The 23,763-nt window shown below is 32.8% G+C and overlaps 4 protein-coding genes across 6 annotated transcripts in view; 3 read left to right on the top strand and 1 right to left on the bottom strand.

Moving 5' to 3' along the window:
* The first annotated feature begins 27 nt into the window (after positions 1–27).
* LOC130898564 (TLC domain-containing protein 3A) lies at positions 28–4,360 on the top strand. 2 transcript variants are annotated; one of them, XM_057807950.1, is made up of 5 exons: positions 28–282; positions 1,077–1,336; positions 1,986–2,307; positions 2,362–2,592; positions 2,651–4,360. In XM_057807950.1, the coding sequence occupies exons 1-5, from the start codon at positions 238–240 to the stop codon at positions 2,801–2,803; spliced, it is 1,011 nt and encodes a 336-aa protein (XP_057663933.1). In that variant the 5' UTR covers positions 28–237; the 3' UTR covers positions 2,804–4,360. The 2 variants fall into 2 exon arrangements, with proteins under 2 accessions (XP_057663933.1, XP_057663934.1); XM_057807951.1 differs by having other exon boundaries at positions 124–282; positions 1,147–1,336.
* Positions 4,361–6,814: 2,454 nt separating this feature from the next.
* The window catches only part of LOC130898750 (NACHT and WD repeat domain-containing protein 2), a 37,472-nt gene continuing 20,523 nt past the window's right edge, over positions 6,815–23,763 (bottom strand). Inside the window, exons 18-29 of the mRNA XM_057808244.1 lie at positions 18,698–18,899; positions 17,358–17,478; positions 13,913–14,106; positions 11,246–11,414; positions 9,276–9,494; positions 9,043–9,189; positions 8,521–8,726; positions 8,254–8,453; positions 7,964–8,133; positions 7,755–7,913; positions 7,495–7,684; positions 6,815–7,001 (exon numbers count right to left, since the gene is read on the bottom strand). Coding sequence (XP_057664227.1) covers positions 6,876–7,001; positions 7,495–7,684; positions 7,755–7,913; positions 7,964–8,133; positions 8,254–8,453; positions 8,521–8,726; positions 9,043–9,189; positions 9,276–9,494; positions 11,246–11,414; positions 13,913–14,106; positions 17,358–17,478; positions 18,698–18,899 — 2,103 coding nt within the window. The 3' untranslated portion in view covers positions 6,815–6,875. The remainder of the gene's footprint in view (positions 7,002–7,494; positions 7,685–7,754; positions 7,914–7,963; positions 8,134–8,253; positions 8,454–8,520; positions 8,727–9,042; positions 9,190–9,275; positions 9,495–11,245; positions 11,415–13,912; positions 14,107–17,357; positions 17,479–18,697; positions 18,900–23,763) is intronic.
* The window catches only part of LOC130898749 (transcription-associated protein 1), a 70,370-nt gene continuing 53,717 nt past the window's right edge, over positions 7,111–23,763 (top strand). Inside the window, exon 1 of the mRNA XM_057808243.1 lies at positions 7,111–7,242. The gene's annotated coding sequence lies outside the window, so the exon portion shown is untranslated. The remainder of the gene's footprint in view (positions 7,243–23,763) is intronic.
* On the top strand, positions 14,619–23,225 carry LOC130898752 (serine/threonine-protein kinase 24-like). 2 transcript variants are annotated; one of them, XM_057808247.1, is made up of 2 exons: positions 14,619–14,698; positions 21,931–23,225. In XM_057808247.1, exon 2 carries the CDS (start codon positions 21,941–21,943, stop codon positions 23,135–23,137), a length of 1,197 nt encoding a protein of 398 aa, XP_057664230.1. In that variant the 5' UTR covers positions 14,619–14,698; positions 21,931–21,940; the 3' UTR covers positions 23,138–23,225. The 2 variants fall into 2 exon arrangements, with proteins under 2 accessions (XP_057664230.1, XP_057664229.1); XM_057808246.1 differs by lacking the exon at positions 14,619–14,698 and adding an exon at positions 20,170–20,335.

The following is a 23,763-nucleotide window of genomic DNA, read 5'->3' as shown; positions in this document are numbered from 1 at the left end:
AATAGAATATTAAGCGTCTATGACATCAGTTAATAGTTTTTCTCTACTAATCTCGAAGCTACCAAGCGCGTTAACTTCAGATTGGCAAATGACAATACGATATTTTTAACCTCAAATATTCTTCAAAAATAAAAATGGACTTCAAATTTGTAAAGACTGAAGTAGGTAGAGAAGTATGCTTAGTTTGTCTTTAGATTCAATTCATTTATATATATTCTTCAAGTAACGGAATTAAAAATGAGATCGAAACCAGGGCATATTACTCCTTTTTTCAAGAAAGAGGTAAGTATTCCATAAAGAAATATTATTTTCATCGATTTTAAACTACATTTACGAGGATTACTCTGATTTAAACCAAAAAATAAATACATTTCTAAGATTACTTTAATTCCATTTTCAAGTAGTCCGTAAAAATGTCAAGGTTAATATAATATTGACAGGATTTTGATCTTTATTATTCCATTAAACCATTTAAATCATTGGTATTCACCCGGCATTAGTTTATTTTTAGCTTTTTAATGGACTCGTATGTTTTACTAAGTGTGTATGTTTAAAATTCCCTATTTCCTGCTTATGTAACTTTTGATTAAGATTATAGAAATATATTTATATATGAAACAACTCTAATTTACCTCTTTTTATAATGAAGATTCTTTACTTTCGTGTTATAAAGTAACTCTTGAAACGCAAATTCAGATAATTTACGTTATGATCTTGAGTGTATACTTACTGAATGTGAAACATGGATTTTATACAATTAAATATGTGAAAAAGAGATTAATATAATGATATAATCCCTTAAACAGTGTTTGGTAAAGTTGCAATATTTTTTTAAATATTTTGATTTTAATCAATTATGGCTTGGAATATTTTGATAAAGATCAAAGGATATTGAAAAGTCAAATTTTTACATGCTATTTTAAACTGATTTTCATAGAACAGAGACCTGAAAACAAGACAAATAAATCACAAAAAAATGTATAAAAAGGTCTAAGAAGTACAAATTTTAAGATAATTTATTTCTTTGCATATATGAGAATTTACCTAATTTATAAACATTGCAATTATTATTGTAGCAAAAGAAAACATCATTTTTAGTACCATATGTGCTGTTAACAATAGCATCAGTAATAGTGTCTATTGTAGCAGTCAGTGACCTTCATTGGGAACAACACGTATCAATCAATAGGGGAATGGTAATATTTATTAGTGGTCTAGTATTTTTTTCTTCTTTATATCTTGCCATAAATACTGTTTTTCTACACACCCACTCAGGAAGACGAATCATAAAGACTTATAAACTTAGTTATAGCGATATCTATGACATCAGTAACAAGTAAGTAATTTTTATTTTAAAAAGGTTTATTTAAATTTGATTTAGATTATATTTAGGGGTAATGTTATACCTTTAATGTTTGTTCTGTGCCCCATCAGAGCTTTATTAGTTGCTTGTTCACCTGTACCCAAAGCCTAATTCATTCCATGAACTGGAATGGAAGAGATCATAATTAGTTGTACAAGTTCTTTCCCCCAAAACATGTTCTGTTATTGTGGGGTATTCTGTATCTAGATGATTAGACTCATTAGGTACCTTGCAAGATAACCAGTGATCTACTTCTAGAATAATATGCCAGAGTAATTCTCTTTCAGATTCGTTCTTCTTCCCTTGAAACTCTTTCTTTTCTGATCCTTGTTTTATAAATGTAAATGTTTAAATAATGATTATTATCTTTTAAGCATGTATCAGCTGTTCAGGCACTTTTTTGTTGCATCACAGGTGTAACAGCTGCTGTAGTTCTGATGTCCTTAAGACATCCCACTGTATATCTTAGGTATATGCTTGCAAGATAACCAGTGATCCACTTCTAGAATAATCTGCCAGAGTAATTCTCTTTCAGATTCTTTCTTCCCTTGAAACTCTTTCTTTTGTGCTCCTTTTTTGTTTTATAAACGTAAATGTTTAAATGATTATTATTATCTTTTAGGCATGTATCAGCTGTTCAGGCACTATTTTGTTGCATCACAGGTGTAACAGCTGCGTGTTACAGCTGTAGTCGTGATGTCCTCAGGACATCCCACTATATATCTGAAGCATATGCTTGGTTTGGAGCGGCATATTTTTTCTATGATATTTGGTCTATGTATAAAGTTTACATTGCCAAAATAGGTAATGTACAAATGAATGGTGATGCCAAAAGTAATAAAACCGTCTCAGAATTTTACCAATGGATGAAATATCTAGGGAATAATTTTGTAATTGTAGGACATCACATATTTATAGGATGTTTTGGATTCTTAGTCATAACAGTGAGTTTTTAATTAATTATATAAAATTATTTATAAAGTTCATGTAATTTTTAGTATTTAAGAGGAGGTTTAGGTGATTGTTTTTTCGGATTTGTGTACCTGATGGAGGCAAGTACTCCCTTTGTATCTTTGAGAGGAATTTTATCCAAAATCGGATTAAAGAACACTCCCATTTATGTTGTAAACGGACTTATGATGTTAACTGTGTTCTTCATATGCAGAATAGCTATGTTTCCCTATGTAATATATATGTATTCAATATCTGTTAATTTGGATTTCATATCGGTAAGTGGAAAAAAAATTTAATCTTGAAGCAGTCAAAAATTTTTTTTTATATTTTTAGGCAGTTCATTCATTACCCAGAGGTTGTAAAATAAGTATAGCAATATTGCTGCTACCACAATTGTACTGGTTTTACCTTATGGTGAATGGAGCAACAAAAGTTTTGAAACATTCCATTACCAATAACAATATGAAAACCCTGAAATCCAAGTAACGGGATTCATTTCAGATACTATGAGATTGCGTTAAAAAAAGGAAAAAGGTTGTGATTAATTACAGAGCTGGGTAGGATATTTTGTTACAGTTATCTATAAAATTAGATGTGCATCTATATAGTAACATACAATTTATAGTTACCAATTATAACTGATTGAAAAGTAATTACAATATATGGTATCATGGAATTTTCTATTTTTATTCTAACAAAAGAATCTGCAGGGCTTTCTTGAACAAAGGGTAGAGGGAAAATATACCAAATATAGATAAGGAGAGAGTTTGTTAGGAAGACTTTGTTTCAAACTAATATACAATAATAATTGAATTGAAAAATGTAACTACCACTTCGATGTACCATTTATTCCTGTTAAGGCAGCTTGTTGATGAAGAAAATAAAATTTTTCCCCCTAGGAAATCAATGTATCTTTAGATTTCTGTTTACATCGTCCTAACACTACGTAATCATTATTTGGCTATATATGATGCCAACATTTACACTACACTGTTTGGTTTAACAATCTTTCTATAAGTCACTGATTTGTATTTGGCTCTAACGAACTGTTCTGAAAATTCCTATTCGAATCTATGATGCAGTATAAACAAAATTTATATACGAGGTGTTAGAACAATTTCTAAAAAAGTGTTAAAAATGTATTTACAACAAAGTGTGTGCTTTTGCTTAGGTATATTATATATATAGATGAATGTATTTTTCAAAGTATCTATTTTTTAGACCATTTCATGATCACGATCAGATCAGGCTTTTGCTACAAAAAATTCTTAAGATCAGAATAGATATTAAAACAATTTTAGCATGGATTAAAGACTCGCTAGGTACACACCGTCGATGGGGTCAACACATTTTTTGGTAAAAAAAAATAATTACACAGATACCCCTAGGAAATATTTTGTTCGAGATTTAAACCAGTTTGTTGTTTATTTGTGTTACCTGTTTACTTCAGATGTATAGAATGAGCGACTAGAAGAGAGTTTTTTTTAGATAGTAACTGCTACATCAAATCCCACAGTACATCATATTAATCAAATTATTTTTTTAACAATTTTTAAATACCAAGTTCTATTATTTATAAGTGATCTTGAATTCAAATTGATTCATATCATATTTCCATTTAATTATTATAAAGTGAGTTTATAATTCGATTACACCTTCCAAAGGTCGCAATAATAATTTGTTTATAGATAGATCAGCTCCTGAGGTCATTCGGAGAATATTTAGGGAGGATACAGGAAATAAGAGTAGTAGAAATCAGAATACGTGGTTTTTCTTAATGTAGTACATCCCAATAGGACAAATGGACACCAAAAACAACTCTACTATGATGTTAAATATAAAGTAGACAAAGATATGTAATACATCCCCCAAACTTTTAAAGGAAATGGTTTTCATATGGTTGAAAAACCATTACCGGAGTTGTCGTTGGGGGTGGTGCCAAATATTTATTGTCGGACCATCTTATAGGCAGAAAGAAGTGTGGGCATATATCTAAAAAGAAAAGATTCGTTTCGATTCTAGAAGTATTATTAAAGAAGGAAATTGGAAAAGAAGTGTTCCTTTTCGTTTTTTTTCATTTCCTTGGGAACCAAGCGACGGGTTCTCGTTAGTTTCCTTACAATGAACTGTCACCTCATGAAGTTCTAGCAGAATCTAACAACTCATCTGCTAAAATATCTCTCCATTGCAAACCTATACAAGGAATGCTTTGGACAGGAAACTTTCGTTGAGAATTAATTTAAATTTCTTTGTGCTTATTTACTTATATGATGTATTAAAATGTAGTTTATTTATAAAGTTGGAAGTCAAATTTTTCAGGACTATATCTTCTCCAAAACATTCGATGATTTTTTAGTTTTAAAACCGTGACTGGTGCTTCAGAAATTTTTTCTGGTGTTCATAAGGAACTACTCTTGTTGATGTAATATAAAAAATGGTTTTAATTAAGTTAATTTTTTTGGCAGCTCAATTTTAGAAAAATTTACAAATTACAAAGCCCCTGTAATGTTTCTTGCTCCTGATCTAAACGCATGATCATGAATTGGTTTCTTTGCTTCCGTAAGCAAAATGAGTGGTGGGCTTACCAAAAAACAACAGTATTTTTCTAGTTTATTTACCATCTGGTAATTATTGACTGTATTGATTTTAGAACACATATTTTTGGAATGTAAAATGTAAAACTAAATCTTAGATGTATAACAAAAATGATAATTAAAATTTGCATGAGAATCTGACTAAATAGACTGAATAATGAATAAACATTTTTTTAAACAATTTAACTGACAATTTCATAATATATCAATAGAAATATTTCACAGAACTATTTTTTTATTATATATAATTGAAATAATTAGAAATACAGTTGATGAGAAAATATTCATTTTATTTTCTCTTAAATTGATTATCAATAATAACTTTTCCTCCTATCGAACAAATTGTCATGCAAGTTACCTACAATAGTATAATTTTTTATGTTGAAATTGCACTAAATGGTACTGATTGTGTCAATGTAGAGTTTCTTTTTAATTTATTGTTTTTATTTCTCTTGAAAATAAAGTTTTCAAACTAAAACGCTTTGTTAATGTATTAATTCGAAATTCCCACTTTTTGACAATATTCTCATTACAAAGTATTAATTTACGATACTTCTGGAGTATACTGTATAAGTGACAAAATAAAATTTCCACATTAGAGCGCGCAACAAAATTTTTCTATCTAGACGGAACATTTCATTTGTCCTGAAGCTGAACGTAGTGAATGGATTATACCTATTTGATATGATAAAATCAGAATAGAGAAAAAATATAGGAAGTTATATACAGATGTTATTTTTCTCTCTCTCTCTTTAACAACTGTTCAGGCTCAATTGAACAAACTTTCATAATTCACTCTATATTCAATATTAACACTATGGTTTTTTGTCCTTGAACTTCAATATCAACAGATGACCATTTAAAAATACCTACCGTGGGGTAAACAAATGCTTTTGTCATATATTTTGATGATTTTTGAATTTATTTGATCGATCTTAGATCTTATTATTCCAAGTTTTTATTGCGAAATTACTTCTTAAACAGTTCCTACGAAAATACGTGCGAAATTTCCTCCCGAAAAATGGCTTTGTCGCCTTATTTACATTAAGCAGTGTTTTGATTGTACTTTTCAGCTGTCATTGTGTTATCACTTTGAAAATTACTCATGTTTGATAAACTTGAACATAGCAGTGGAAATGTTTGAAAAACTCCCATAATTTAAACATAAAATAGATACAAGTGTCCTACATTTTGCAAATTTTTTGACTAATAAAACTTACAATAATACTCAGTTTCAGTTGTAGCAGTTTCACTGAAACAGCTCTAGTATCAATGGAGACCTTTTAAAACGATGAAACCAAAAAACAACTCTCACTACTGGAAAAACTAAGAAAAGCTAACAAGTATATAGGAGATAATAATTTGTTTACCACACGGCCGCTAGTTTGACGTAGATCAGCTGTTTTCTTAGATTACCTAATAATCTATGATTAATTTTAAAAGCACATTAGTTGACAGGTGTAGAATTTCCGGTTTTTGACTTTTCACCATAGAATTTCGTATTACTTTTGGCGTAAAATCCATGGGTGTTAGTAAATCGCTGATAATTTCTAGACAATATTTGGATACATCTCATTTAATCCTCACTGTTCACGACCGCGTCCGGATCAGAGCGGATTTCCATCAATACATGGCTATTCATTATTCAAGCTATAGTGACGAAATAAGTCATTTTACAATTTCGAAACTGATGTTCCTTTCACAGTTGTAGTTAGTTTTGTCAAAAATGTAGCTACAGAGTTACAGAAATTCATGTTGAATTTATATTATTTATATAGTTTTACCTCTCACAATTTGCTTCCCACTCATAACTTGCACTAGTCCCTCGTCATTTTCACGCTGTCAAAGATTTTCATTATATTGAGTATTTAATAAGTAAAACACTAATTTTTTCTAAATTTCACATATATATTATAAAAACATATAATTTCAAAATATGTTTTATCTATACCTAATTTTCAATCTTATTTTATATGTTCTGTATTTTGATTACCGTTTGGATCATTAGTAAAAGTAGTAGATAATCTCGCTATTGTTCCTACCGCTTTGAATCTTGTTTGGGCTTTCATTTTGTCCACTTTTTTCTTCCACTAAAATATATTTTATATATTGATATAGCTGTATGCTCTATACTATCGAAGGCTAGATAAAATGAATAAAGATTATTCAAAAATTGGCTGAATGCTCACATGGTCAAGATATGAATGTTAGAGTGAATGAATAGAGAATTTAAGTTCATTGTGTATATTCAAGTTTTTGATGTGTAAGTGAAAAATATTATGAAAATGATTTGTTTTTAAGTATAAAATAATGAGAAGACGTAAATAATATGTAAGTACCAACTATACTCTATAGAATTATTTCATAATTTGATAAAATAATAGTAGGTTCCAACTAAATTATTGAATTCAAAACAAATTAAAAAGTTTTTTGTTATTTACAGCGATAGTTTTTATGTTATTGCATGTATTAATCAAAATTCAATTTCAACCATATATAACAAGAAGTTCAATATAAATAAGAGTAAATTTGAATTAAGGTTATGTTGGTAAACTTATGTGTATTTCATATAACATGATTTACCTCTTCATCTCTGGACGGCATTTCTGATAGGTACTGGTTCATATCACCTTTATTCGTATCAACAATAGCAAGTACTGATACACATCCATCTACAGTACCTAAAACAAGTGCCTTACCATCAGGAGTACTTTCTACAGCTGTAAGTTCAGCTTGTACTCTATAATTTGCCACCATCTCAGCATCAGCAGTACTAAAACACATATTTGTTTATAATGTATTGTGTATTCAGATAAATGTTTACATTTTTAATAAAAACTTACCGGAAAACTCGCAGAGTCTTTTTACCACTATGGTAGTAAAGCACATATTCATCCGTGCTATTAAATAAACAAATTATTGAAAATACACCTTCCGCCACTTTTGGTATAAAAGTACGCACAGTTTGTCCTTTTTTTAATTCTATTAATTCTAAACCTCCTCTAGAATAATAAATGTCATTAAATGCCTTATATGAAATGTAGATTATTACCTTGATGGGGCATATAAGCCATATTTGCCATCCTTTGTAATACTTCCTCCCCATTTTGGAACTGTTCGTAAGTATTTCTTTGATTTTATATCTATTATTGCTCCTTTGTCAGTTGCTAGAACCGCTATCAAATGACCTTTATGGGGCATAGCTACTAAACCAGCTACATCCTAAAAAAAAATATTCAACAAATTTTAATGCATTTAATATTCATTATATAATCATCATTGAATTTATTTATAGGAAAATTATGAACTATTTATTTATATTTGTTGGTAAATGTTACTTACTTTAATTGCGCACATTTTAAGACCAATCCTATGTATAAATGTGCCTGATAATGCGTTGTATACAAAAATACAATCTCTATTTGTCTTGTCAGCTCCTGCCATTACTAAATGTTGATCATCTGAAGTGACAACTGCTGGTCTAAACGGAACTCCAGTTATGCTTCTAACAGCATATTCAAAACTATAGATCATCTCGCCATCTGAAATTAATTGTAAATTATGTAAATATCTGTCAAGAAATTTTCTTAAACTATATGTATAATATACTTGGAATTTCTCGAATGCAGACAGTAGCCATTGTCCTTATAAAATCAGTCCCTGGAGGATTACTAGGTTTCGAAATAGACAGAATTTTAGTGCCATGGTCCATGAGAGTTAATTGTTTTATACCAGGCTGTTCTTCTTTGAAAATAACTTGCTGAGTTAGTCTCAACCATATCAATATGTTACCAGATTCAGCTGAAATTATATATCTGCAAATTAAATTAAAAAAATTTCACTTCAAATGTTAATGGTCCATTTTTATTATTTGTTTGTGTATAAAAAAACAGATAGTATTAATAGACTAATGAGAGCTACCGGGTTCAAATTTGCGATTTAAGGAACTTTGGAAGACTGACTAAAAGGTTATATTTAATGTCACATTTGGAGCTTTAATGCATGATTGTCAGTGTTTGATATGTGTAAGTGGACGATAAAAAATTTTGACAGCTATATTTGGAGATCTTTAACACCAGTGGTGCAACAGACTAATATAAAAATGATAGCCCTCATTATTTTTGTACGTACTTTCCATCTGGGGTAATAATAGCATGGGTAACTATAGCTCCTAGAGGACTGTCTGCTAGTTTAGCTGTCAATTTTCCAATTCTAAGGTCCCATACTCCAACGCAATTTCTAGTTGCTGTAACTGCTAAACTCAAGTTATCCGATAAACTAAAATAATAATAGGTAGTGGTAAAAACTATTACCAAAGAATGAGATTAGATAAACGAATGGCATTTATTAATTTATGTATTTACCTTATTGAATCTACTTGAAGTTCGTGTCTGTCTATAACATGCACCGTTTCGAAAATATTGTTTATATTCCACACTTTAGCCGTTCGATCTATGGAGGAAGTTACAATACTATTCCAATTACCCACCATTAAAGGTTCTAATTGAATAATTCGTCCGAAATGAGCATCGAGAACTTTGACCAATTTCTTTGTTTCCATTTTCCACACATATAAATTTTTTCTGAAATTGAGTGAGGGAGTTAAGTACATGGAAATGAATACGCCACTGGCAAAGAAATTTAACATGAAATTGTATTTTTCTAAGTAAAATTTTAAAGCTATAGCTTCCAAATTATAAAAAATATTGTAATGTTTTTTGCTCTCCCAGTCCAGTCAATATCTGACACTTATAAAAGGTTATCTACCTGACCTACCACAATCGTCGGTATTACAGGTTTTCTGCGGTTTTCCTGTACCTGGTGAACCGGCTCACCAGCCTAATGGCCAACAATAGGAAATAATGAAGCTGCAGCTGTACACGCCTCCTCCAATTACCCGCTTTTTTATTAAAAATAACAAAATATCTCCCTTAACTGGAAAGAACCGTTTTTTTTTTTAAACTGGATCTGTCTTCACTTCTTCTTCGAGCTACGTTTGGTCGTCCGTCTGAAGTAGCGCAATCACAAACCTATCATCACAACCCGAGCCCTGCAGAGCAGCAACTTCAATCTCAAGGCCAATTCCAATGAACCTTCCTCTCTATAAAAAATTTTCTCATCCCACCCAAATTATACCCAAAGAATATCTCTCACTCACTACTATCAGTTAGCTATCAAATGTCAACTGATACACATTTCTGTTAACAACAAACAAAAATTCTGTTGGAAAGGAAAAAAAACGGTAAAAAAATTTCATCATCGGACAAAAAATTGTAATGATCAATTTTATGACGAACGGAATAAGCTCGTTCTGAAATTTCCTGTATTTCCTCAATCAATTCTTCATCAAACAAATCTTCTAAATCTTGGAAAGCATCCATATTAAATATTTTATTATTTATATGGCGAATATTTCTAAAAATGAATTAATCAAATATGGGTATAATGAACAAACAAACCACTTTTGATGTATAATATTTTAGGTTAAGTTTCTACTAAACTCTTTAATTGATACTTGTGACTGCCTAATAACTTATTTGGCAAATAACTCGATTTACTTTATTAGAATTTGAAGACACCGAATTTTTGGTTATTAGGTAAATAATTGTTATTAGGGATTTTATTAGGAAGTGAAGAAACCCGGCCCGAATAAATCGAATTATTTGCCGAATAAGTTATTAGGCAGTCACAACTGTTAATTAAAGAGTTTAGTAGAAACTTAACCTAAAATATTACACATCAAAAGCTATATTTCATTAGTTCATTTTTGGAAATATTCATCATACAAATAATTAAATATATGATATGGATGTTTTCCAAGATTTAGAAGATTTGTTTGATGAGGAATTGATTGAGGAAATACAGCAAATTCAAATTCTTGGTCCGATGATGAAATTTTATTACCGTTTTCTTTTTTCATTCCTATCAATTATTTTCAATACAAACTACAAACTTTCATTATTCAATACATGGACGATTGGTATATAGTGTTACCAACAGTATATTATTTGTTGAGTACATAATAAAGTGACAAATACTTATTAGTTAGTTCGGATTTAAACAAACTAGGGTGAAGAAACGGTAAACTTTTATTCGACAATTAAAAGTTCCTAATAAAGTTATGTGGCTCATAACTATTTGGCACTTTATTAGAACGTGAAGAAACCGGACCTTAGTTTAATAGTTTCGAGACTGTGTAATCAGAAAAAGAATGGAAGCTACAGATTTTTGGCTAGAGACTTTTAACCGCGAGCAGCATGCGACTTAAGTCGATTTTTTTGCTCACAAGTGTAGTTTAGGTAAATAAAAATACAAAAGCATCCTTACTATATACCTGACACCTGCAATGGCGTAATTCTTATGTGCGCTTAATGTAATTGAATTAGATTGCGATATCTTTGTAGTTATATTTCTGGTACCGTAGGGTAAACTTAAACTAACCACATCCTCATAATTTCTTTCTTCATTGAAATCCCATATTATAAATCCATTGTTAGTAGTACCTTGAAACAAATGAAGAATTATTATTAATGTAATGTTAGAAATAGTAGAAAAGTTCTATGGAAACGGTATGGACCTGAATGTGATGTTTGTGGACTAGTGTCAACGGGACCTAATAGAGCATGTGATGAGAAAATAGGGGACCACCCCAAGATTATTGGTAAATATGACGATCAACAACACATTTTTGCAGAGGACGGATTAACGAAGGTGATTCCAGTTCAAAGAGGTGTAAAGCAGGGTCCACACCATGCCGGGGTAGGCCGGGCGCGCTGACCCGGGCGGCCTAAGGATGTAGATGCCCCGGGCGGATTTGCCGGGTTAGAAAATGCCGGCTCGGGCGGTGCCGATCCCAACCCGCATAAAGTAGGTACAGATCAAAGGAAGCCGAGCCGAGCCGAACAAAAATATAGAGTGGGGACGTGCCGAGCGGCACAGTAACACTTTAAGGACACTTTAAAAAAACTTCTAAACGAAGTCACCAGTCTTGGTGTTGAAACTATAATGTAGGAAGAAATAACCCGGTCGGCTTCGTTTTCGGTGTGGACGTCGTGCCGGCCCGAACGTCCCCGCCCGGCTTAGCTCACCCGGGTCAACCCGCCCGGCCTACCGCGGCTTAGTGTGGACCCTGCTTTAGGCAACGGAACACTCTTCATTGAACATCGCAATAAAAGGAGTAATATATGAGATATGAGTGGGAGAGATTATTATGAAAGGATATCAATTCCAAATAGTGAAAAATTTCAAGTATTTGAGTATGACAATAAGCGAGTCATAGAAGTGGTGGAAAGGATCCGAGAGGCCTCCTGGAGGTATGTGATGTTAAGATACTCTGGTGCCTGTTAACATCCACCAAGGTAGTTGGTGAATAACCGTTATTTCCTTTTCATGACAATTTCGGTCATTCACCGGTGACTGTTGTCATAGACCGCAACGACTTGGTCAATGTTCATAATGACCAAAATTATGATGCCTGTCTGATTGATATAGAGAAATAATGATGTGTGGAAACAGAAGTTCTGGGCCAGTATATGACTAATAAAGTCACAAATTGTTACAATAAATAGAATCATAAATAGATGCAAATTGTTTATTAATCGAAATCATTAAAAGAACCTACTTGTACTTGGTATAGGTAGGTAAGTTAGGTTAGTTTAGAATTAGGTTAGGTTAGGTTAAACAAACATAACCTCTTTGTTACATGTCTCAAAACAAAATAGCGTAGCGTCGCCATTTTCGACTGTGGTCAGTGAGTGCAGCAGAGTGTAAATCGCCGAATCTAAGGTTCACAGTATCTCCTCCGTGTATGTGAACCTTCACCGGTGTATGTCCGATTCAAATATAAATTAAGAACAGTTTTCGAGTTACACCATCGAAATTGGTGATTGTCGACATACACTGGTGCATCTTAACATTCACTAATATTGGACATTCACAGTAACAAGAAGTAGACCAGTTATTACATAAAGTAGCGAAACCATATGCCTGTCGGGGAAGGACGATCTTAAGGAACATATCGAGACCGTTGGAGGATACATAAGAAGGTTAATGAACCACGAGATCAAGAACTATGTGAAATTGCAACGGTGGAGTTGAGGAATTGGAGATAAGTCGTAGAGGATAGAAGGGAGTGGGATAGCGGAGAGTGAACGAAAAAAACTTAAAGCGGAGTGATTCGCCGCAAAAGATAAATCGAAAAAAATTCGAATGGGCGGCTATCATCCGCGTTGGATCTAATGGCCTAAAATACGAGGCATATTTTTTAAGTAAGTACCGTTTTGGAATTAAAAAAGGAAGTGCAAAGATATCGCAATAATTTCATTTTTACATGAAAGCCTGTACCTTAATCTACTTTTCTACATAATTTCCGCGAATATTGAGGCACTTTTCATAACGTGCCACCAGTTTTTGAATACCCTCCTCATAAAATTCTGCCGCCTGACTTCTTGTTAACCATTGTATCACAACTGTTTTGACTTCGTTATCGTCTTGAAGACGCTGACCGCCCAGGTGTTTCTTCAAGTGTAAAAACAAATGGTAGTCGCCGGGCGCCAGATCAGGGCTGTAGGGAGGATGATCTAGGGTTTCCCATTGAAAAGATTTGATGAGATCTTTGGTCCTATTAGCCACGTCATGCAGCAAAACGATACCCATTTCCTTACCATTCCATCACTCATAATGTTTTGTCCGTAAACTTCACAGATCTCACGATGAATATCGATCGGTTTTACGCCTTTAGCACTAAGAAATCGTATAACAGCCCGTACTTCACAATCGGCGGGACTCACGATTGTCGGAGGCATCTTAAACACTCAGTTAACAATGTACACAATGTTCAGAATCAGACTGTAATGGCGTCAGGGCGTAGACAAGAGATGTAGGTAAACGTGCGGAACGCCGACCTTGGGGTTGCGGCGGCGGAATCGCAAAACGGTACTTACTTAAAAAATATGCCTCGTATATTATATAAATAATCTAATTATTAAATTGTATGTCTTACCAAAAAGAATTTTGTCATGTTTGTCTAATTTTAATTGAAGTATTGCCTCAGTTTTATCATTTTCTGCCCTTGGTAAATCACATACTTTATCCCACGTTTTTAATTCATCGTTTTGCACATATTTCGAAATTACATAACAACCTGGAGTGGTACAAGTGAACAAACTAGTTTTTTCCTTTTTGAAAACAATGGCACTACAAATAATATGTCAGTTACGTCAATAGAAACAATTCTAATCTAATCTAATGTAATTGTATAATATTTGTCCTTTTGCAAACTAATTCAGAACAGAAATAAATGACAGAATTCGCTTATACGGTCCTGATTTGTGACTTATACTGGACTTAATATTCTTAGGAGATTATCGGTGTATTTATTTAGTTTCAGATTATAGTCTCACAGATGGGGTGATTTTCTTTTCTGCAAATATCTGAAATTTGATTGTAAACTTTGAAAATGGGTAAAGTTACCCCGATTGACGGAAAAATTAGAGATTTAGATTGCCTATTTTCCAAATTCGTTAGATAATTTAGATGATATGTAATTAAAACATTGTCTACCGCAAATTTTCCCTCAAATCAGTTGTTATTTTCTTTTCCATTTGTTTAAAAATAGTTTAATTATCACTCCCCTTATATTAATAAATGTTATCTCCTGTTTTTATATCAATATATGCAGGTATCTAATTCTTATCAGGATAGATACTGCTATTTGACAAAAAATGATTCTGTGATGTTGTTATTTGGGTAAATTATAAAAATTTTGTTATAAAAACCATACTAAAAGGTAAATAATATTATTTATTTTTCAAAATGGTTTAATAAAATTACAGCGAAACATTTTTTATATACATTATAATGATATTAACATAGCGATAGTTATAATAATTAAAATAACACAAACGAATTGTTGTTACTCAATTAACGTACCGTTATTTAGATTTTTATTTTTTTTTCTTTATCCACACAACGTTGCTTTCAGTATCAAATTCTGATTTCTCCAAAATAGATTTGACATAGAAATCTCATGTCGCTAAATCTTGTACGTACGAATGTATGTATAAATTAGGGTGCATCCCCAAGGATATATTGTACTTGCTATGGCAGTGGAGATGCTCAGTGTTTAGAGCTGATCTACAGGGTGTTTCCAGGACTTGATGCAAAAAAATTCGGGAGTAAGTAGATGACGTGAAAATAATGCTGTAACTTTTACACGGACAACCTGTACAATCTAAAGATAGCAAAAATTAATTTTAAAATCGATTTATCAACAAAAAGTTACTCTTTGTTTAACTCGATAAAATTTATGGTTTAAGAGATATGTGGATTTTTAGATCGTTGTAAAAGGACGGTTCTATTAATTCTCATAATTTACATTTATGGGCAGATGAAAATTCTCATGGTACGATTCAAACAAAGAATCAACATCGATTTTGTGTTAATGTGTGGGCAGGAATAGTAGGTAATAATTTAATAGGTCCATATTATTTTGATAATAACCTAAATGGAATTTCTACGAAATGACTTTTGCATGGCCAACATATTCTCCTGAATTAAATACAACGGATTCATTTTTTTGGGGGGAACCTTAAAAGCTTGGTATATGCAAGTTCAAAAAAATATTCTTCGCAGACTCCGGAAATGTGTAGAAGTGCTAGGTGCCCACTTAGAACATTTATTTTAGTTTTTTTGTTTTTATTTGATAATTTGTTGTTTATGATAATAATTTATGATAATTTTCTTCAGAATGTCTCTATATAGCAAACGGTTTTCTTGGTATGTACGAGTTGAATCGATATGTATATGGGAAAGTACTGCGACGAAGTGTTCTGAAAATTTGCTTGCATGGGTTTTCCGAAATGCCCGTTTCATCTAAAATAATTTCATTTCCGGTTATACTGGAAGTGGACCCAAACTTCGTCATTTTAAACGGAATGCTATGGTTTTTATTAAATTTTTGGAATCTACGCGAAATTTCAATATAACTTTATGTAAGGCATCGTATGTCTAAAGTCCGTAATTTTTTAATTATTTCACATTTGCGAAATTTATGGACGCATCCAGCTTTCCACTAAAAAAATTATATTTCTAAGTTTAAGTGAGACATGTCTAATATTTTTGGAATTTGGGCAAATAACACACATTAAAAACCATGAAAATTTCAGTTTTTTCAAGTTTCTACAAAAACCGTTAATTTGAGATATATGAATTTACTAACGAACTAATTTAAAGCGCAAAATCCAATGGTAAAGAGAAAAATGGGGGCTGCGATTTGAAAATATTAAGTTTTCGAAGTTTTTAGATAGCGAAATTCGGCACCAGTTTCTGAACACCCTATATAAATTTTTTCCAAGATTTTCGAAGATTTTGAAAGCTGTAAGTGTTATTTGCCCAAATCCCAAAAATATTAGACCTGACTCACTTAAACTTGGAAATATATTTTTTTTAGTGGAGGGCTGCATGTGTCCAAAAATTTCGAAAATGTGAAATAATTAAAAAATGGTGGACCTTAAGCATACTATACCTTATATAATGTTGTATTGAAATTTTGCGTAGATTCCAAAAATTTAATAAAAACCATAGCATTCCGTTTAAAATAACGAAGTTTGGGTCCACCAATACTTTCCCATATACATATCTATTCAGCTCTTCATGAAGGACTCCGTACAACGATCTAAAAATCTACATATCTCATAAACCATTAAATTTATCGAGTTAAACAAAGAGTACGTTTTTGTTGCAAAATCAATGAAATATTCATTTGGTTTGTACAGGTTGTCCCTGTAAAAGTTAAGGATTGTTAACCATTAGGCATGAGCCGCCCCTGGCCTTCAGATAGTAGTATATTTCATCAAACATACTACATGGACAGACGTAATCATCCATTAAGAATTCATAATGTTCGGATATATATAATTTAGAAAATATACATAAATACAAGTTCTGGTTTCGCATATTTAAAGGCCTATAACTCAGAAACGAATATTCTCGTATGAGAATTTTTTTATATCACAGCATTATTTTCACGTCATCTACTCTCGAATTGTTTGCATGAAGTTCCGGAACACTCTGTATATCAATCAGTGCCAGGTCCTGCTAATATGGCTGTCTGATTGGAATACACTTTTTCGTGTGTAGGGTAAACGAAACAATTTTTTTGTTAGTGTAGAGACTAATCGAAATTTTCAAAATTATAATTGGTAGATGAAAGATTCACTATTGTGAGGTAATACTAAAAAGACAATTGTGGTTAAACATGTTTTTACTTCGTCTTGGTTGATTATATATGTTTCAGCAAGTTTTTTTTTATAAAATATCATCGATTTATATTTTTAGTTCAGGTTTTTGTCAATATTTATTTGTTAGAAGATTAAATATCACTGATTTATGATGATGGAAAAAATATTTCACTGTAATTAAAATGAAGAAAGAAAAATGAAAATTACCTATGAAATTCCAAGCATTCATAGTATTCTTTCGAATGCAAAAGTAAAGACATTCTTTCATCCTCCAAATCTCCTTTCCAGAACAATATACGATATTCTTCTTTATTATCAAATTCCATGTCTAAACAGATTTATTAAAAAACATTATGCTAAAACCTATTTTCGAAAAAGGGGGACATTTTGTAAATTAATAGTTCTGTTCTTAGAGTTATTAATTATTCAGGCGAAATAACTATTTGATTCTATTAACGCAGCGGTCATTCACCTTGATTTAAGGTTAAGGTTTTCGCCAGATATAGAGGGACAAGTCGCAAATTCCTAAAGCACCTAGTGTAATTTCTAGGAAAGAAGACAATGCAGTCAAAAGCCTCAATCGATAATCCTGTCCTTCTGTGATGTCCAGAGATGTCCATCACTAGACCAGTGTCACGTTATCAACCCCACCTCTTTAAAAGACATTTAATTAGGACACGTCGAAATTCTACGCGCCTAGGTACTTTGATTTGTCCCCGATATAAAAGGATTTCCATTTCCGGTCCTATTGACCTCTACACCATAGCAGCCGGCTACGACGATGTTAAACTGTAAGAAAAAGCACCTAGTGCAGTTGGTAGCAAAGAAGACAATGCAGTTAAAAGCCTCAATCGACAATCCTGTCCTTCTGTGATGTCCAGAGCTTCTGATTCAATGACCCATTGAAATATTTTTTAATCACTAGACCAGTGTCACGTTATCAACCCCACCTCTTTAAAAGACATTTAATTAGGACACGTCGAAATTCTACGCGTCTAGGTACTTTGATTTGTCCCCGATATAAAAGGATTTCCATTTCCGGTCCTGTTGACCTCTACACCATAGCAGCCGGCTACGACGATGTTAAACTGTAAGAAAAAGCACCTAGTGCAGTTGGTAGCAAAGAAGACAATGCAGTTAAAAGCCTCAATCGACAATCCTGTCCTTCTGTGATGTCCAGAGCTTCTGATTCAATGACCCATTGAAACATTTTTTAATCACTAGACCAGTGTCACGTTATCAATCCGACCTCTTTCAAAGACATTTAATTAGGACACGTCGAAATTCTACGCGTCTAGGTACTTTGATTTGTCCCCGATATAAAAGGATTTCCATTTCCGGTCCTGTTGACCTCTACACCAGAGCAGCCGGCTACGACGATGTTAAGATGTAAGAAAAAGCACCTAGTGCAGTTGGTAGGATAGAAGACAATGCAGTCAAAAGCCTCAATCGACAATCCTATCCTTCTGTGATGTCCAGAGCTCCTGATTCAATGACCTATTGAAACATTTTTTAATCACATTAAAAAAATCGATTGTGATACATACGTAATATATCCCAATCGGACATATCTAACGGCGAACTGTATTCTTCTTGGCGGGTTCCTCTCATGTCGTATTTAATCCAAGTATCTTTTCCATAAATGTATAAATTGTGATTTAATAAAAAAATTCCCGTGACTGCCGTTTGATCTGGTAAAGGATTGTCTATGACGACGAATTCGCTTGAAAGCATATTCAGCAATACTGTCTAAAAAATAGACAACAAAAATTTTAGGCATTCTAAACTTTTGTTGCTCAAGCGGTACACAGAATTAACGCGATCATAACATAAATGTCAAAGATAGTTCAACTGTAATGACGCACAAAATGATGGCGCTGTTGACGTCCAAGTTAACCTACTTTTTACGAGTTGAACGTCAAAAACATAACCTCTCTTCTCTAGTGTAGTTTGTAGTTGCCGATACCACGAAAAGTAGAATATAGGGAATCAATTTCTCATTTGAAAATTCCATGACGAGAACTGGTGATCAACTACCTGATCTAATCGACGAGCAGGTTTTTTTTATTGAATGATTTGTTAAGTCTCTCCTCAATAAGTTCGAAAGTTGATCATATAAACCTCGATTCATTCATCTATGTTTAAAAAATTCGTCTGTATCTATTTCATTCATTTTAATATATGTTATAGTAAATTTCTTCACTTTTTATTTCTTAGATATTTTGCTATATTAATGTTCTTGATTTTAGGTCTCTCCTCTTTCGAAACTAGTCTTTTTAGTAATTTTTGGAAGAAAGATAAAATTATTAAAAATACTAGTTTTGAAACAGAAGAGACCTAAAATCAAGAACATTTAGATGCATTACTTTTATAGTAAATTAACTGCAGACATTTCTGTTCAAGTTGAGGGGTCTCTCCCAACAATGCCGTGTCAAACGTCGCTTTATATAAGTTGGAGGGAGATGGCGAAGCTCTAAAATGCCTTGTACCTCATTAACTTTGCAATAATACTTTATTCGAGCAATTTCGCAATAAGGTTTATACGTCTAATATCTTGGCAGCTCAGTTTTTCATTGCATTCTTTCTTTCTCATGCCTACTTTATTTAAAATATTTAAATATTGCTCGGTAGTCAATACGCTGATAAAATTATTACCACTATTTTTTCAATCAACTTAATGAGTTTTTTTCTAAAAGCATGCTTATCAACTAAATGTTGATCAGCCTCCATTGTTACAATAAATAATTTAGCAAGTAGCAAACTCCTCGTTAGCTCTAATTTAAGGTTAGGTTGCTTGTTTACAATTCGATAGGCAACGGCTTATTCAATGGAGGTGTGTATTTCGCGATATGGCCAAATTAAGATAGTCAAAAGGCGAATTTCGGCATCTGGCATGTCTAGTATGGACATATGGCGATATATCCAATTATTTCGCCATCTGTATCCCAACATTATAACATTATGTTAACTAGCGAACCAGCGTCATGTTCGCGTACATTTTGTGCACTGCTGCGATGTAGAGTTAAGTGACATGTCAATTTATCAAAATGACAGCTGTCAGTAGTCAAAGTCAAAATGAATCCTTATATAAATTGATCTTTATCTTCATCTCTCACCAAAATTATTAGGTCCTTGTAAAGCATCCAAAAGAACGTAAGACTTTAATTTAGAGACATGTGTTATACGTAAGTATGTGTTTAAACTCCAATTGTATTGATTTATGTTCAGGGGAGATTCGGGTGGAGATAAATTTGATCTATTATGAGCTCCATCAAAATATAAATATAATGAATGAATCATAATCACGTTTACCGATCAATACAATACGTTTATCTTCAGCGGTTGTGATTTTCCGAGAAAACTTTGAACTTTTCTATTGCCAAAGCTCTTGGTGAATGTATATTTATCACGTTGTAGTCCATGGAGGCAATAGTTCGATTACTTTTGCCTACGATTTTTGTGGCGCCTGGATTTGACTATGCCGTTTTGTAAACCGACCCAAAATAAGTCGAAAATGAAGAATCAATCGATATCTCCCTTCGTTTTCGAGATATCAATACTTTAAGTTGGAAAAATTTATTTTTATTTAATATTTGTATATATCAACCTAACCTAACCTAACCTAACCTTCTCGTGGTGTTCTTTGAGTGTAAAAAGTTCAAAAAACGTGAATTTTTTACAGCCAAAATTGTCTAAAAAAATTTTCTTCGTGTGAGAATTATTTTAGTTTTATTTTATTATTTTTTTTCTTATGAGGGGCTTCGCCCCCCTGGCTATTCATGTATCGAACGCCATCTGTTCAATAAAGCGAAGGTTTGATTGTAACTTTAAGTATCGATATCTCGAAAACGAACCATGATATCAAAAAATTTCATTCTTCATTTTCGATTTATTTTGGCCTAATTAAGCCAAATCCTGATAAATCGCGGCGCCACGGAAATCGTACTTTCCCCTGCCTAGACCATGAAGACTTGCGATTAATGCACTAGTTTCAACTGATAATTTGCTGAATTAGAATCAAAGAAAAAATGTGCCGATTTCATCATTATGAATCACCTCATTACCAAAAAGAAGACTAAACATAGGAGAATGAAAAATCTGTATATAAAAGGAAATGAATATGGTGGAAAGCATTTACTTAATATATTATTCCTGGATGACAGTACTGGTCATTTTCGGCGTCGCAACCTTCAACAAAATCAAATGTCATCAATTAGAAATGCGACGTACAGACTGAGCATCGATGCACAACGCATGTCGCTCAAATTTTTACGCCCCATCGTTGTGACGTACAACACAAGATGTCAGATGTGAACTCACCTTAATAAGACGATTATCTTTACGTCTAAGGAATTCGATAATGGGCTGGTACTTGATTTCCTATCACATCTCTTGTAATTTCAATATCCTAGGCAAGTGAACGACCTGAACACGAACAAACTTCAAGCGTCATACTGCATGATTGAAACCATTAAACCAATTCTGAACCGTTTGCTCATTAACTATATTTTTCCTTTCAAATTCACATGTTTTCCTTGCTGCTATAAACTTCTTTTGATGATCGTTTTCGATTAAGGTCAAAGGCAAAAGTTGATGTTTTGATTTAATGACAGGACTTAATATTGATGACTTTTGTACTGACGTTACCTGACAGATTGTCATCGTCACTAGTATGTCGTGTTTACTTTTCTCATTAACAAATATTTGAAGCATAATTTTGGTTTTTCCTTCCGAATTAATGATCATTAAAAATGAAAATTGTATAGAAATGTCCTTGTAGGTAAAATAAGATGTCTGCTGCGAGATCGGATAATTTCGAAGAACTACTTATAAAGCACGAACTTGTCGGTCGAGGTTCTTTCGGTGAAGTTTTTAAAGGTATCGATAGAAGAACAAATAAACTCGTAGCAATAAAAATAATAGATCTAGAAAAAGCTCAGGACGAAATAGATGATATTCAACAAGAAATAAGGATCCTATCGCAATGCGACAGTCCTTTCATAACGCAATATTACGGATCCTTTTTAAAAGATTCTAAATTGTGGATAATTATGGAATATTTGGGAGGCGGTTCGGCTTTAGATCTGATGAAAGCGGGAACCTTCGAAGAAACTCACATATCTATAATTCTTCGTGAAGTTTTATTTGGTTTAGATTACCTACACGGTGAAAGGAAGTTACATCGAGATGTTAAAGCCGCTAATATTCTTTTAAGTGAAAACGGCGATGTAAAATTAGCCGATTTCGGTGTAGCCGGGCAATTAACTCATACGATGGGTAAAAGAAACACTTTCACCGGCACCCCGTTTTGGATGGCACCAGAAGTAATTAAACAAAGCTCTTACGATTATAAAGCTGATATCTGGAGTTTGGGCATAACTGCTATAGAATTGGCTACCGGAGAACCTCCGAACTCCAAACTACATCCCATGAAAGTTCTTAGGATCATAACGCAAAATAACGCTCCCAAACTCGAAGGGGACTTTAGTAAACCGTTTAAAGATTTTGTCGAAAGTTGTTTGAATAAAAAACCTGAACATAGACCACCGGCGAAAGAACTACTAAAAACGTCGTTTATAAAAAAAGCCAAGAGGAATTATCTTTTAGTTGATCTGATAGATAAATATGTTAAATGGAAAATGGAGCAAGTCGAAAAAATTAGTACAACATTCAACGAAGATATATACAGCACAACGTCCACGATGCCCGATTGGAATTTAACCGTCAAAGAAAGCGACGAAGAATTAAAAACAACATTTAATAACGATGTAGAAGTTCGTAGAAATAATATTTTAAATACCATATGCAATATTGCAAATAATTTGAAAGGTGGAAAAGAAGAAATAAGCGATGCATTCAAAGATGCCGAAGATACCTGTCCCGGTATTACTGATAGTTTTGTTAATGAGATGATTAAGAAATTGATGCCGTCTATATCGGACCACAGATTAGAAGAAGTCATGGACAAGTTGAAAATTATCCAATGAATCGAAATTTTTAATATTTATTTTCATTGTGCACCCTTTTGTGCTATATTTTTTGGAAATATACAAAGCAAACTGTTGTTTTTTTCAATTTTCTCTATAATAACGAGCCAACCATTAACGAAATACCAACAAAAGCAAATGTCTGGTCTGGAAATGAGATTAATTTTGATCTTTCTTGAATATAGACTGGGAAGGGGAGTATGAGTAGTAACACGAAAATAAAGGAAACTTTCCCAATAAGCCTAAATATCGACGTCATAATTTCCCAAGTGGAAATATCTATTGCCATGTTCACACGCAGCTGAGCAGCTCTGAAAACGCTCTAGAGATTTTACAGAAAGAGCCAACAAGCTAGACTGATAGAGAAATAGAGGGTCAGAGGTTAACACAAACATAAATTGGATGTATATACACTACCGGTCAAAAATTTACGCCCACCCCGTAATCCATTCCTCAAATTTCAAAATGATACACTCCAACAACTTTCAAATTTTGAAGCGAAGATAGGAGCGGTCAGTGAGCCATTAGGCTATGGTGGATTGGTAAATTGATCTGAATCTATTAATAGAGCATTGTAACCTCAATAGATGGGATTGACAGAGGACTTTGTGTAAATTCTGTCCCTG

The sequence above is a fragment of the Diorhabda carinulata genome, chromosome 10 (assembly GCF_026250575.1).
Source record: "Diorhabda carinulata isolate Delta chromosome 10, icDioCari1.1, whole genome shotgun sequence".
Classification (NCBI taxonomy): domain Eukaryota; kingdom Metazoa; phylum Arthropoda; class Insecta; order Coleoptera; family Chrysomelidae; genus Diorhabda; species Diorhabda carinulata.
Note: the sequence above shows the minus strand (reverse complement) of the source record. Positions and strands in the feature narration are given on the sequence as shown.

What these genes read in the sequence shown, in the direction of transcription:
- LOC130898564 (XM_057807950.1), top strand. Translation starts at nt 238, where the DNA reads ATGAGATCGAAACCAGGGCATATTACTCCTTTTTTCAAGAAAGAG. An exon ending in TTGGATTCTTAGTCATAACA is followed by an intron (nt 2,308 to 2,361) that starts GTGAGTTTTTAA and finishes TGTAATTTTTAG; the next exon opens with TATTTAAGAGGAGGTTTAGG. An exon ending in TTAATTTGGATTTCATATCG is followed by an intron (nt 2,593 to 2,650) that starts GTAAGTGGAAAA and finishes TTATATTTTTAG; the next exon opens with GCAGTTCATTCATTACCCAG.
- LOC130898752 (XM_057808247.1), top strand. Translation starts at nt 21,941, where the DNA reads ATGTCTGCTGCGAGATCGGATAATTTCGAAGAACTACTTATAAAGCAC.